The 13,646-nt window shown below is 45.4% G+C and overlaps 1 protein-coding gene across 1 annotated transcript in view; it reads right to left on the minus strand.

The window, feature by feature from the left end:
* Positions 1-13,646, minus strand: part of LOC111155531 (calcium/calmodulin dependent protein kinase ID) — a 432,128-nt gene that overhangs the window by 31,559 nt on the left and 386,923 nt on the right. Inside the window, exon 6 of the mRNA XM_022515707.1 lies at positions 5,415-5,490. Within this exon, the coding sequence (XP_022371415.1) occupies positions 5,415-5,490 (76 nt within the window). The remainder of the gene's footprint in view (positions 1-5,414; positions 5,491-13,646) is intronic.

The following is a 13,646-nucleotide window of genomic DNA, read 5'->3' on the forward strand; positions in this document are numbered from 1 at the left end:
TCGTGCTCTCTCTTGCTATCTCTGTCTCTCTCTCTCTCTGAAATAAATAAATAAAATCTTTAAAAAATTTTTATTTAGAATTTGGCCTATCACTCATAAGGATCTGAACATCTTGGACGGTATAACTGAGACGTCCAAAGTCCATTCATTCTCTGCTTGAGACTCAGGGCTCTGGAAGGCATCCAGGGAAATAGAAGCCCTGCCCGCCATTTTGGAGTCTGAGCCTGAGACTAATCCCTAGGACAAAGGTAGTGGTGACCAGGGAACCACCACATTTACACTTATGAAGTTTTTACTTAAACTAGAAATAAAGACATATAGTATTGCTTTACTTAATACTGTATTTTAACCCTGCCAATTATTGTCTTCTATACTGTCGGGATAAGGATTTGAATGTACTATGGTTAAACTATACCCACATACATTATGCCCGGATCTCTCCCCCAGACTTCTGACTTCCACATGTGCATACACTATTCCATGGATATCTCAAAGCGGTCTCAAGTTTAACACACCCAAAACTAAATTCTTGATCTTACCGGTCCCCCTAAACTGGCTCCCCCGCCACCCCCTAATTCTTTTTTTCTTAGCCATTTACATGATCGCTTAAGCCAAAGGCTTGGCCTTACACTTGAAACTTCCGTCTCCTTTATCTCCTGCATCCAAAATACATCCACCACCTGAACCCCATCACGGCCTTCCTGGTAGAAGCAACTCTGACTGCTCATCTGACAGCGCCTCCCAGTGGTCTCCATCCTCCACTGCAGCCCGGTCCAACCCCTGTTCCCAGAGTAGCCGGAATAATCCTTGAGTGAAAATCAGGTCAGTTCACAGCTCTGGCCCAGAACCTTCTTTGGCTTCCCACTAACCTCTGTTAACCCTAAACTTTCTGCCAAGACTCTCCTTCCCCAGGCTCTTGCTTACCTCTTGGAATATAACTTTGCTGATATCCTGCCTTGACACCATACCGTCCCCAGGCTCGCCTTTCTGACAGTGCCCTACCTATGGGCCATGACAGAAACGTTCTTTACCTACTGCAGATCTGTTTCCTGCTTTCTTCGTCCCCAGCCCGACTGTGATTTGCCCCTCCTCCACATGGTCACCTGCCTTCACTCGGCTGGCCGTGATTGTGCCATTTTCTCTTCCAGGGACCGCTTTAGAGATGAGCATGGGAGGCATTTCTGGCCGAGGAGACATAAGGGAATGCTGGCTGAGGGACTTCTGGGAAAGAAAGTCTGGCTCTTATGGCACACAGAGGGTAAACACTATATCTTCTTCCACCAGTTGATGCTGCATCTGTCCATGAGGACTGCAGCTGTGGCGGCCATCATGTTTGATTGGGGAGGGTACAAGGGAAAACCAATGCGCTGAGGATGGCAGAGAGCGAGGGTGGCTAAGACCTGGGACTGAGGTTCTGACGTCGGCGCTCGTGGGGCCTTCCCACCTATGCACTTGTTATTATGTGAGGTAGGAATTCTCCTAAATGCAGACGCCAGCCCAGACTGGTTTGTCTGTTACTTGCAGCTGAAAGCATCTTCCACTCGGGCCATTCAGTCTGCCTGGAACACTGCCTCCTCACACCTTACCTGCCTGATCTACTCATCATTTAGGTTTGCTTTTATTGGGTCCTCTGTTCAGAGAAGACTTCCCAGCCACCTGCTAGAAACAGGGAAGCTCTGTCCCACTGTGCCAGGGCCCCTCGTGCTCTTCCTTTAAAGCTATATAATCAAACCTATAAATAGAACAAACTGATGGTTGCCAGAGGGAAGGAGGTTGGGGGCATTTTAAAATTCCACGTTCACTTATGAAGTTTCTTCAAAATCTGTCTCTTTCACGAGACTGTGAGCCGGATTCACAAACACAGGGGCTGCGTATATGCTGTTGAGTGCTCCTTCCCAGTCCCTAGCAAAGTGACAGGTGCACGGTACATATTCAGTAAATATTTGCAGAAAGAAATAAACAAACGCAAGCTGGATATAACATGGAAAGAAACATCCTCTCTCCTCTCAGTGGGGTGGCCCCGTCTGCATGTGAGGGCACGTGTTAGCACAAAGAGCCGGACTGGAAGTCAGAGTGGGGCTTGGGTTCAAATGTTGATTCTGATACCAAGTTACATTATTTGGTCTCCCTGAAGTTTTATCTTCTCTCACCGAGTTTAATAAAAACTGCCTCTATCTTGTAGGATTGTAAGGGAGGGTGAAGGGAGATAAAATACAGATGTTTGATGTTAGGATTATTAAAAAGGCAATGCTCTGTCCATCTTGAAATGTCCATGTTTTAAGGGGATTGCACTGTAATAATTCCATTGTGCACAGTACAACCAAATCATTTACTATGGACTGAAGAGTGTCCCTCTCAAATTCATAGGCTGAAGCCCTAACCCCCAGTGTGATGGTTTTTGGAAATGGGCCTTTGAGAGGTAATTAGGTTCAGCTGAGGTCATGAGGATGGGGTCTCCATAATGGGATCAGTGCCTTTGTAAGAAGAGACACCAGAGATCTTGCATGTTCTGTTTCTGCCTTGCGAGGGCACAACAAGAAGGTGGCAGTCAGCAAGGTGGAACGGAATCAGTAGTCACCTAGATCTTGGACTTCCCAGCCTTCCAAACCATAAGAAACAAACCTGCTGATGAAGTCATCTGGTCTACCGTGTTTTGCTCTAGCAGCCAGAGCTGTCTAAGACACCAGTGCTTATCCCAGTAAAGCCATCTGTACCTCCTCATAGCTCTGCAGACACCCTACCCCAGTGCCAAGACTTCAGGGAGACAATCCCAAATACAGTTATAGATACCAAGGGAATCTATCGACTTTAGTCTAGACCAGAGTGGTGGTTCAAAATTCAGAACAGATGTGAAGAAACAAGCAAGCAGAAGCCCAGATGAAGGGGTGCTTTTTACCCAGCCCCAGATTTCTCTAGAAGACACCAGCTTTAGTCCTCTGGGGAAGGGCCCGTCATTCATTTCTTTCGATCTTCCATGTCAAGTTTAGCAAGATAGGACCTCTGACAAGAATTTCAGTAGGGGGTTTAAGGAGCCAGAGTAAAGAACACACGGCCTGTGTCTGCTTTCTGCTTACCCAGGAAGCTCCCTAATGAGATATGCAGAAGTGTGTGTGTGCGTGCGTGTGTGTGTGCGTGTGTGTGCGTGTGTGTGTGTGTGGTGTGTATGAATTTATTAAGGGAGAGAGTCCACAACTTTCACCAGACTCTCAAACAGTCTATAACTTCCCCCTCCCCCCCAAAAATGATGAAATTACCATAGAAGATAGTCAATGTGCTTTGAAAGTGAGAGCACTATGTAAGTGCAATATGGCCATCTTACAGCTCAGATGCACCTGGCCTTTACCTGTTTTCATAAGTGGGAGCCACAGAGGCCAAGGGCATTATAATAGATAATTCCTATGATAATGGCAGGAATCTACAGGAGCTGTCAACTAAATCCACACTAAACTACAAAGCCACCCAGTTGAATGTGCACTGTAGAAAGACCGCTTGCCTTCCAGATAATGAGACAAAGCCAACACAGGGGGGATGTTTCCAGCAATCCCTGAGGATGCCACATACTGCCAGAACTTTCTCTGATCACAATCCCCCATGGTCTTTCATTGTGTGTAGTGGGCTCTATGTACTAGAAAGCCTTCCCTTCCTCAGGAAGAAATTCATTTGCTATCCATTACAGACACCAGTTGGCACAAACCCACCCTAGGAATACGTTCCATAGTAAGTGTTTGAAAGTACCACTGCAAAAAGAAATTGTAATCAAAAAATAACTTTACAGAGGACTTAAGAAAAATAAAAAACAATAATAAAACCCAAAATTGATCACCCTGAAATAACTGCAACAACCCTATGCTTATGATGGCCTTTCCTGGGTTGTAGAGATGAGGTGCTTGAGAAGAAATGGGGACTCTACTGGCTCAATTTTGGTTTTCATCACACTGTTTCTCATTTTGATCTCTTTGGGAGATTTCCTAGTAATTTCATAGTGGTTTGTAGCCCCAGGAAATCCAAGGTAGCACAAGAAAAGATGCTCAACATCTTTAGCCAAAAGAGAAATGTATTGGAGAATAATTTATAATAGCCAAGGTATAGAAGCAACCCAAGTGTCCATTGATACACATACACACAGAGGAATCTTACTCAGCCATAAAAAATTGTCATTTGCAACAATATGGATTGACCTATAGGGTATGATGCTAAGTGAATTAAGTCAGACCGAGGAAGACAAATATCATATGATTTCACTCATGTGTGGAATCTAAAAAATGAAACAAATAAATACATAAGCAAATAAAAAGCAGAATCAAACCTATAAATAGAGAGGACAAACTGATGGTTGCCAGAGGGAAGGAGGTTGGGGGATGGACCACATGGGTAAAGGGGAGTGAGAGGTCCAGGCCTGTAGTGATGGAATGAATAAGTTGTGGGGATGAAAAGGGCAGCCCAGGGAACATGGCTAATGGTACTGTGACAGCCTTGTAAGGTGACAGCAGGCAGCTACACTTGTGGAGAGCACAACATAACCAACAGAGTTGTCAAATCACTATGTTTTACACCTGAAACTAGTGTTAACCCCATGTGTCAAATGTCAAAAAAAAAAAAAAAAAACCCTCTACTCAAACAAACACATTACAAGTAAATTTTAAGAATGAGGAATGCAAATCAAACCCACAACAATAGCACTTCATACCGATCAGGATGGCCATTATAAAACATAGGAACTCAGTGTCAGAAAATGTGTAGAGAAACAGGAACCATTGTGCATTGTTGTTGGGAATAAAGTGAGGGTGCTGCCTTACAAAGGAGTGTGGAGACTCCTCAAAAAGTTAAATGGAAGTACTGTCCGATCCAGCAACCCCACTTCCAGTATACACCCAAAGGCAGACATCTATACACCTGTGCTCATAATAGCACTACGCACAATAGCCACGAGGTGGAAACCACCCTGTGTTCACTGATGGCTGAATGGAAAAACACAATGTATTATGTGTATATAACAACAGACAATTATTCAGCCTAAAAAGAAGGAAATTCTGACACCTGCTACAACACTGATGAATCTTGAAGACATTATGATAAATGAAAAAGCCAGTTGCAAAAGGACAAAGGCTATATGATCCCACTGGCACAAGGGACCTAGAATAGTCGAGTTCATGGAGACAGAAAATAGGAAGGGGGTTGCCCAGGACTTCAGGGAGTTAGTTTAACAGGGACAGAGTTTCCCTTTGAGAAGATGAGAAAGTGCCAGAGATGGCCGGTGGTGATGGTTGCACAACACTGGGAAGTTACCTGATGCCACTGAACTTACACATTAAAAAATGGTTAAAATGGTAAATTTTGTTATGTATATTTTGACACAATAAAAAAGAAAAAAAGAAAGAAAGAAAAAAGGAGCCAAGGTGGCCAGCGGTACTTACAAAATATAGGCAATCACTCCGATGGACCAGCAGTCAACAGCCTTGCTGTATGGTTTCTGGGCCAGGACCTCGGGAGCTGTGGAGTGATAAAGGAGAAACACAAGCATGACAAGTTAAATGCCCAAGACGTAAAACATTTTTTAGATTTTTCTTCTCTTTTTCTGTCCGCCCCTCAAGCTGAACTTTCCATCATGCTAAAAATTGAGTAGAGATATAGAACTTAATTTACGTATTGGCTTTTCTAACTAGAAAAACATAAGAACACTGTGTGTGCGCGCGTGCGTGTGTGTGTGTGTGTAACAAGATTAACAAAAAAGTTCAACCAATCAATCTATCAATCAGTCGGAGTAGGTGACTCTTTCATATTGGGGCTGGGCTAGGTACCGCAGCTCAGGCGAGACTGAGTCAGAGAAAGATACCCTCCACTTACAGCCTAGGGTGTGACTTCCCCTAAAATTAATTTGGGGAAGCATTTCTGGCCGCAGGGAAGGGCCTTCCTGGGTGCCGTGGGGCGTGAAGGTGAGGGCCCCTCTTAATACTTTCATGGATGCCACAATCCAGGGGAGAGGAGACCTGAAATCTGGTCCTAGGAAACCTGCCTTAGGCCTGCTCTCAGCTCACTCTGGAAGGTTTTGGGCAGGTGACCTCCTCAGTACTAACATCTCATTTTCTCACCCATGAAATAGCAAAAAGCCTCCTGACTCCCAATTCCTCAGTTCTAACCCAAGAGCCCTCCATCTTAGGGGTCTCAGCTTGTTTTGTCCTAGAACCTTGCTTTCTGTTCCTGGCCTTGCGGCTTGAGCCCTCTGCTGGATACCCACACCCAAAGTCTCCCGACCGGCAGTGGCTGTCACACATCTTTGTGCAAAGAGTAAATAAATACAAGAAAAAACAGTGCATCTTCACAAGCAAAATCTCCTTTTCACCCAAATACACTTGACAGACTTGTCTTTAGCATAGACCTTCCAGAAAACCTAAGCGAGTAGACAAAGTAAGACGAGCTGTCTGCTGGATTGTGTGTTCTATGGCTTTGGGATGAATTAACTCATTTACACTAATTGGCCTTGGGGGCGGGGGCAAGAGCTTAATTATTATTATCATTATGATGACTCCCAAGTCACAGGACCCAGAGGGACTGACGGGTCAAGGAACCTGCCCAAAGTGATCCAGCGAGAAAGTAGTCTCTACACTGACTTCCTCTCCAACTGGACTGACAGGAATGATGTCCCTGCTGTGATCTGGGTCATTCATAAGTATTTTCTACTATAACCCTTTCAACAACCCTCGCAATGATCATTCTCTGCCCCTGATCTAAGGGAAATGAGCCTCAGAGAAGTTCTTTTTCTGATGCTACCCAGTAGAAATGGATCATCTGGGATTTGAACCTGGTCAATTTCATCCTCATCCCAGTTCCATCTATTGGAATATATTTAATGTTAAGTTGAGTGCTACCTGTAAGGAAAGTCCTGTGGCAGAAAAACTAACAGGGAAATCCTCTTATCTTTGTTACAATAAATTTTCCTAAGCAGGACTAGGGATGTATACAAACGTCTGCTGATTATTTCTGGTTATGATGGTAAGAAATACAATCCACAGATAACCCCCAAATCTACTTCTCGATTTCAGCTCCCATTCCTCCACATTTGAACTAAGACTTTATTTTTGTCTTTTTTATCAAGAGCAAAATAAATATGTCTGTATGTCCTTTCTTTGCTTCGTTCACCCTCCATGCAGTAGCAAAAGGAGAAGCAGAACCATAAAGCCAGGAAACTCACAAACTGGAGAAGTAGCCCTTGGATAATGGGGGGCTGGACCCATCAATACCTCCTTTTCCCCGTAACTGCTACGAGCACATTTCTCAGACACTTCTATTATGGCAACTGACAAAAGGGAGCCATTTGTCATATTAATGTCCTACTGATTTAGGACATATGCTCTCTCTGAGCTGATGTTCTGGTCTGAGCGACCACAAGGGCACAGATGGTGGGAGGTGACTGCATCAGCAAGGAGCTAATTTCTCAGCCCCCAGAGCCATCCGTGTGGCCTGATAGAAAGTTCAAAGGAGGCACAGAAGGCTCCCTGGCGACGTCTGACCCAGTGTCACTTCCCAGCAGGATGGACGGCAGATATTCTGAGCACAGAGCCAGGCTGGTGGGTAGGAGCCCTGGCTTCCATGTCATGGGATTTGCTGGACCCCTTATGGAGAGGGCAAGCCAGCCAGTCTCAGCCACCCCAGGGTACCAGGTGTCAAACAGTGGTGCAGAGGCAGTGAGAGTTCAGTGCGGGATATGGGGCAAAGCTCATGTCATTCACCAGGTGTGACATGGCGACAGACGTGGGGAAGGAGCCCTGAGAAGGAAGAGGTTGGCACCTCCAACAGTTGATGCCATGGTTTATAAGCAAAGATTGAGCTGATCCCCTGAGCCATGTTGTGTAGAGCGTAAGAGTCCCAGGCCCTGAAAAGCAGCTTTCACTCCGAGGAAGAGCTGACCCTGTGTTCTTCAGAGCTCCCCAGACTCAGGTCTCCAGCACTCTGGGGATGAGAGGGAGGGCTTCTTAAAAGAACCTTCTTCCTCCTTCTCCTCCCCCTCCTTCCCTGTCTTTTAGATAGAGGGAAATTCTGGCCACCATCCATTATCCTGAAGACAAAAGAATAAAGAACACGGCGTCCCTCCTGAAGTCTGTATACCCAGGGGCATGTGCACACTCAGCATCTCACCTTGGGGCTGGTAGAGTGACTGCATTCTGGAGAACAGTGCAAGGCCCTGCGTGCACTTGAAAAGGAACTGACTGATTTGTATGCGGCACGGAATGGGAAGATTGCTTGAGATGTTTAGATTCTTGAAGCCAGAATGGCACATGTAATTTATAAAATATGAGATTCTGGGGCACCTGGGTGGCTCAGTCATTAAGCGTCTGCCTTCAGCTCAGGTCATGGTCCCAGGGTCCTAGGATCGAGCCCCGTATCGGGCTCCCTGCTCAGCAGGAAGCCTGCTTCTCTGTCTCCCAGTGCCCCTGCTTGTGTTCTTTCTCTCACTCTCTCTCTCTCTCTGTCAACCAAATAAATAAATCTTTAAAAAAATAAAATATGAGATTTTGTGTAAATGGTAAAATTTATAACATCAAGTGTACGGTTTTGTGGGGGGTTTTTTTTTTTTTGGTCTTTTTAAAAAAGGGATCTGGAGCTTTCTCAGATGCTTCTAGTCTCGCAACTGACAGAAGACAGCCACGGACAGAAAGATGCCAGGATCAGTAGCACGGGTGTTGGCGGGGAGATTTCTAAATGATTAACAAGCAAACATCGAGGTAACAATACGGGGAGTGGAAGTCTCCGTACATGTGCCAAACATTTCTTGTTCTTTCTGGTGTTGTGTCCTATTCTAGGTTCTGTCAACAACAACACAATAAACATTTTTTAACCAATTGCTGGCAGGTGAACCACTGGCCTGGCGAGAGTGAGGATCCTCACTGCACTTGAGACAAATGGGGAGAGTGAAGTCTTCCAACATGTAATGTAACAATGAAAAAAGAGAAAGCTGACTGATCTGCGAAAGGGTGTGCTCACCAACCAAAGACATTTAAAAAAAAAAAATGAATCACAGCAACACACACCAAGGGCCTTCGTTCCAATTCCACTTTTGATTTGATTCTTGAAACCAAATGGTCACGGGGCACCTGGGTGGCGCAGTTAAGCTCCTGACTCTGGATTTCAGCTCAGGTGATGCTCTCAGGGTCGTGAGATCGAGCCCCGCATTGGGCTCGGTGCTCACAAAGTCTGCTTAAGATTCTCTCCCTCTCCCACTGGGTGGCTGGGTGAATAAATAAATAAATAAAATCTTAAAAGACAAAAAATAAATATTGTCTGGGACAGTGTTTGAACAAGCCTAGCTACATCCCGTTAGCTACTTTTCATCTAGTAGTGATTCTTGGAAAGCATCAATTCTCAGGCAATATTCAAAACCCTCCTGACGATTTTCTATGACCATGAAATCATGCTGAAACCCTGGGATCCGCTGGGATATTTCCCCCCTGCTCTCCTCTGGGTCCCGCAGTTGGCTCCCTTTGTTTGCCAACCTGTTGAATTCTCCTGGTTTGTGGCCAACCTCCTATCCTCTTCCTCATGCTTTTGGCCTGCAGCCTGTGCTCTGAGAGGGTCCACCTCTGGCTGGGATCTTTTGAGAGACCAGCTGTCACTTTGAGAAGCAGCCACACTCCCTTATACCATAAGATCCTTGGCAAGAATTCGGCTGTAATTCTAAAAAGCCACAGCATCCAATTTACTAACACTCAGACAACAAATGAGCTTCCAGGCAGAGGAAGCCCAGAGCACAGTCAAACAGGGGCCTTGCAAAGCAGGAAGAGTTTTCTGAGCCATGCCCCCCACAAATCCACCGCCCAACAATGTCAGACGCCGAAGAACTTCTTCATCAAGGCGAAACATATTTTTCTTCTGATTGTAACCAGCGCAACTCACGTACTTCATATGTAGTGGGAGGGTGACAGTGACTCTCATCACCGCCACACCTCCTCAAAGAGCAAGGCTTTGAACTAAAAGAACTGAATTGAGATGACTGATGCTTGACAAAGAGAGCTGTCATGAAAAGCCATCGCAGCCAGTTTGTGATGCCATCAGCCCCCAGGCAGAGCAGGAAAGGGCTGAGTCTCCCGGTACAGCCTAGACTGAAGGAAAGGACTCAGGCAAGAGGACCCTGGCGTTTCTCTGGTGCATCTCAAATCCCAGTCCCTGGAGGCTGTCAGGGGCTGTCAGGGGAGCAGACCCCCTTGCCCCAGGAGGTGCCGAAAAGGGCATTTGCAAGATGGCTAGTGGTTGAGTGGGAGCAGCTCTGCCTGGGTGACATGTGTTGGGTTTCCCGGTCCACCCACCAAATCCTGTAACACGCCAGCCTCCCGGGCCTCCCGCCATACCTTCTGCATCTCTTCCCCGCTGCGTGAATCACACTGTCAACCGCCAGGCTTCATGCCCCCTGGCCACAGGCACATGGCTCAGGTCTGTATTTTTAAGGCTTAGCACACTCTGCGTGGTTAACAAATGGCTATTCTTGACATGAATTTGGGGGATAAAACAGGCAGAAGCAGCCCCAATTCTCTGCATGCGGCCCATTGTCCTGTGTGTCACTCTCCTTGGGAAACCTTGTTTCAAAGGGATTTCAGAATTACTACTTTTAGATCTAAAGGGCAGAAAAATATATTCTATTAAGTGATCTCTCGGAACTTCCTTCCTGGTCCAAGCTTGAGGTTAACAATTCTGTGTTCTTAGAAAGAGCATCCCCTTGGCTGGTTTCATTTACTCCAGCAAATACAAGTTCTGATATCATGTAAAGGAGGCAGCTTTAGCAGAGCACCCGCGAGCTACTGGAGAGATCTTTGGACCAACAGATGTGGCCTCCTGTCTGAGGCTTTTCTCCTGCTTTTTAGTGAAACAGTTGGTTCAAAATGTAAAATAACTGAATTTACTGCTGTGAGACTCACTACCAACCCACTGTGGAAAATTCCACTGGGTGGGAAACATCCTAAAACCCAAGCTGTTTTATTTCGGTTGAGAGCAAGTTTTCCTGGTAAAGGGAAGGACTCCAAAGGTTTCGAAAGGGAAGAAAGAAAAGTTCCGAAACTTTTCATCTTGTTTTTAAAACAATTAAATTGCCCATTTTCTTTACTCAGAGAGAAGACTGCAAGTGGGAAGAGCAGCCATCTAATGGCGTGGGGGTGGCACTCAGTCCCCAGGCTCTAAAAAAACAGAAAAGGAATTTTCCCTTTTCCTGAGCTCTCAGGGATGTGCTGAAGAGCACTTTCTGCAGAGAAAGGAGGAGATGGAGAAGATCTCACCCTGCTACCAAGTTCATGTCTAAGGCTGTTTGTCTTCCTGTGTAGAAGCTTGAGTACCACTGCTCTTGGTACCTCAAAGTTGACTGTCTCCAGTGGGTGGAGGACAGGGACATATCAGGAGGGGGTGGCCTGGGGTGGGAAGAGTAGCCCTCGATGCCAGAAAAGGAAAGCCCATGTCCCAGAACAATGGGACCAAGGCAATGTTTCTGGCATTCTTCAATTGCGTGATAGCTTGGGTTCCATTTTAGGCACTGGCTTTATGATGTGAAGGAAGCAGCCTTGGCCTCTGCCCCCACGGCATACCTGTTCTCCTGGGTGCTGAGTGTGGACACAAGCCACAGAAGTCATGCCAGCCACGGCTCCCTTCTTAAAGAAGGTGATCAGACTACTTCAGATAAGATCATGGCCAGATGGGAGGTATGTTGATTTGAAACTCTGAATAAAATTCTGAAAAATACTGCACTTACTGTAAGTAAAACTTAAAAATATCTAAGAAAGAATATATTACCTCTAATAGTCAAATGGTGGGGAAGAAAGGCTGTGGCTAGAGTGTTGTGAGACTATGCCTTGCTTTGTGCTCTAAGTTAAAGTAATCGGTTTAGCGCTGAGGAGTAGGAAAGGTACAGAGGCTTGTTTTATCATTAAATGGGACTGGAAGGTGTGAATTGGTTGCCTGGATGTAGGTGGTTTTAACTTAAAACAACTTTAGTTGTCTGGATACGAGAAGCTTTAAATAGACACACTGGCTCTTTAGTGAAAGAAATCTGGGATCCCCCACTTACTACACCTGTGGACTCGGGCTAGTCATTTGATCTCTTTTTTAAGCCTCCAGGTGGTTCATCTGTAAAATGGGTACATTCACAGAGTCCAACCCTCCAGACTGGAATGAGGCTTCGTGAAAACAATAAACATAGTAAGTTAGAGCTAGAACTAGCAGTAGTTTACTATGTAAGGATGAAGGGCTGAGAGAACCACAGGAATAAAACCAGAATGGAGGTTTTATTATTTTTTAGAATTAAGGATGAACAGATCCTTGATATCGTTTGGTACTTTGCCTTGATTCTAGCTTTGCATCATGGAAATGATTTGTCAATGGAGATTTCCACCCTTTGCATTAGAACCTTCAGAAATCAGAACTGAACTGGGACCACGAGTGATGCAAGGGCACGTTTGAGGACTTGAATCTTTGACTTGGAGGGAGCCTTCAAACACCTTATACCAACCTCCTATCTAGTTGGTCTCTCTGTCTGTCGAGTTATAGATCCTTTTGTTCACTTATTCACCAAAATACTTCTCTAGTCCCCTGTCGGTCCAGGCATGGTTCTAGAGACTGCAACCCAGGAACTGCCCATCACTGCTGACAGCACCATGGGCATGAGAATAGTCTGTCATGGCCGCAAGGGGGCAGTGCCCAGCTCCAGCAGATTCTTCTCTTCATTGGCCCCAATTAGAATTCTTTCTTAAAAGGAGATTAGAAAAATTTGTTCCGGAAGACTACTTATAAATATGAGCATACCCTAATTTTTTCCCTAATTCTTTGGAGTTTGCAAAACTTCTGCCATTTCCCTTACTTGCAGAGAAGAACTGACCAGACACTAAGATTAGCAGCCCTCTACTTTTCCTTGAATGAGCTCCTGTCTTTGGGTATGGGTTGGAAATGTCTAACGTGCTTGTGATGTCAGCAAGAAGAGGTGAGCAGACAGACCGCTTGCCATGCCATGACCTAATCCAAGGTCCATTTGTGTCTCTTGCTAGCTGGCTTCACCTCCCTGAGGCAGTCAAGGAGAAAGACCCTTGACTTGAACTTTGTGTAGGTTACAGAGGGGAAGAAGAGGCCCTAAAACGTGAGCGTCAGTCTTGGTCAGAGGTAGCGGAGACCTCTTTTAATATCATGGCTCATGAACACAGATCATGGGGCCTGGGGGCCAGGGGGACTAGATCCAAGTTCCACTCTGCTAGCCGGGTTAGGCAATGTGATTGTGCCTTTACAGGGAGGAGCCTAACCAAGAAGTAGGGATCGGGGAACTTTTCTAGTAGAGCGCTTTCAAAATGATACGACTGACCAGTCTTAAACAGTGATAGATCATAGGGAGAAAAATGAAGGGGGCTTCTCGGGACAACATTTTTAATACAACAGTGAAAAGATTGTAGTAGGGTCTTTCTCTTTCTTTTAAACATTCCAAGTATATCCATTTGGAAAGTTAAAATGTTCCTATCTTATTTCAGGAGGGATTCTGGAAAGACATTTTGATGCTCCTGTAATGAACTTACGAATTATCATGAATAGGGCAGACTACTGATGAGGAATCTTGGAACTTGCTCAGAAATCTTCAGTGGCTCCTTGTTTCTTAAAGAATTATGTTCAAACTCCTTGAGTTGAAATACAAA

Source organism: Enhydra lutris, unplaced genomic scaffold, assembly GCF_002288905.1.
Source record: "Enhydra lutris kenyoni isolate GAN:26980312 unplaced genomic scaffold, ASM228890v2 scaffoldscaffold42, whole genome shotgun sequence".
Lineage (NCBI taxonomy): Eukaryota > Metazoa > Chordata > Mammalia > Carnivora > Mustelidae > Enhydra > Enhydra lutris.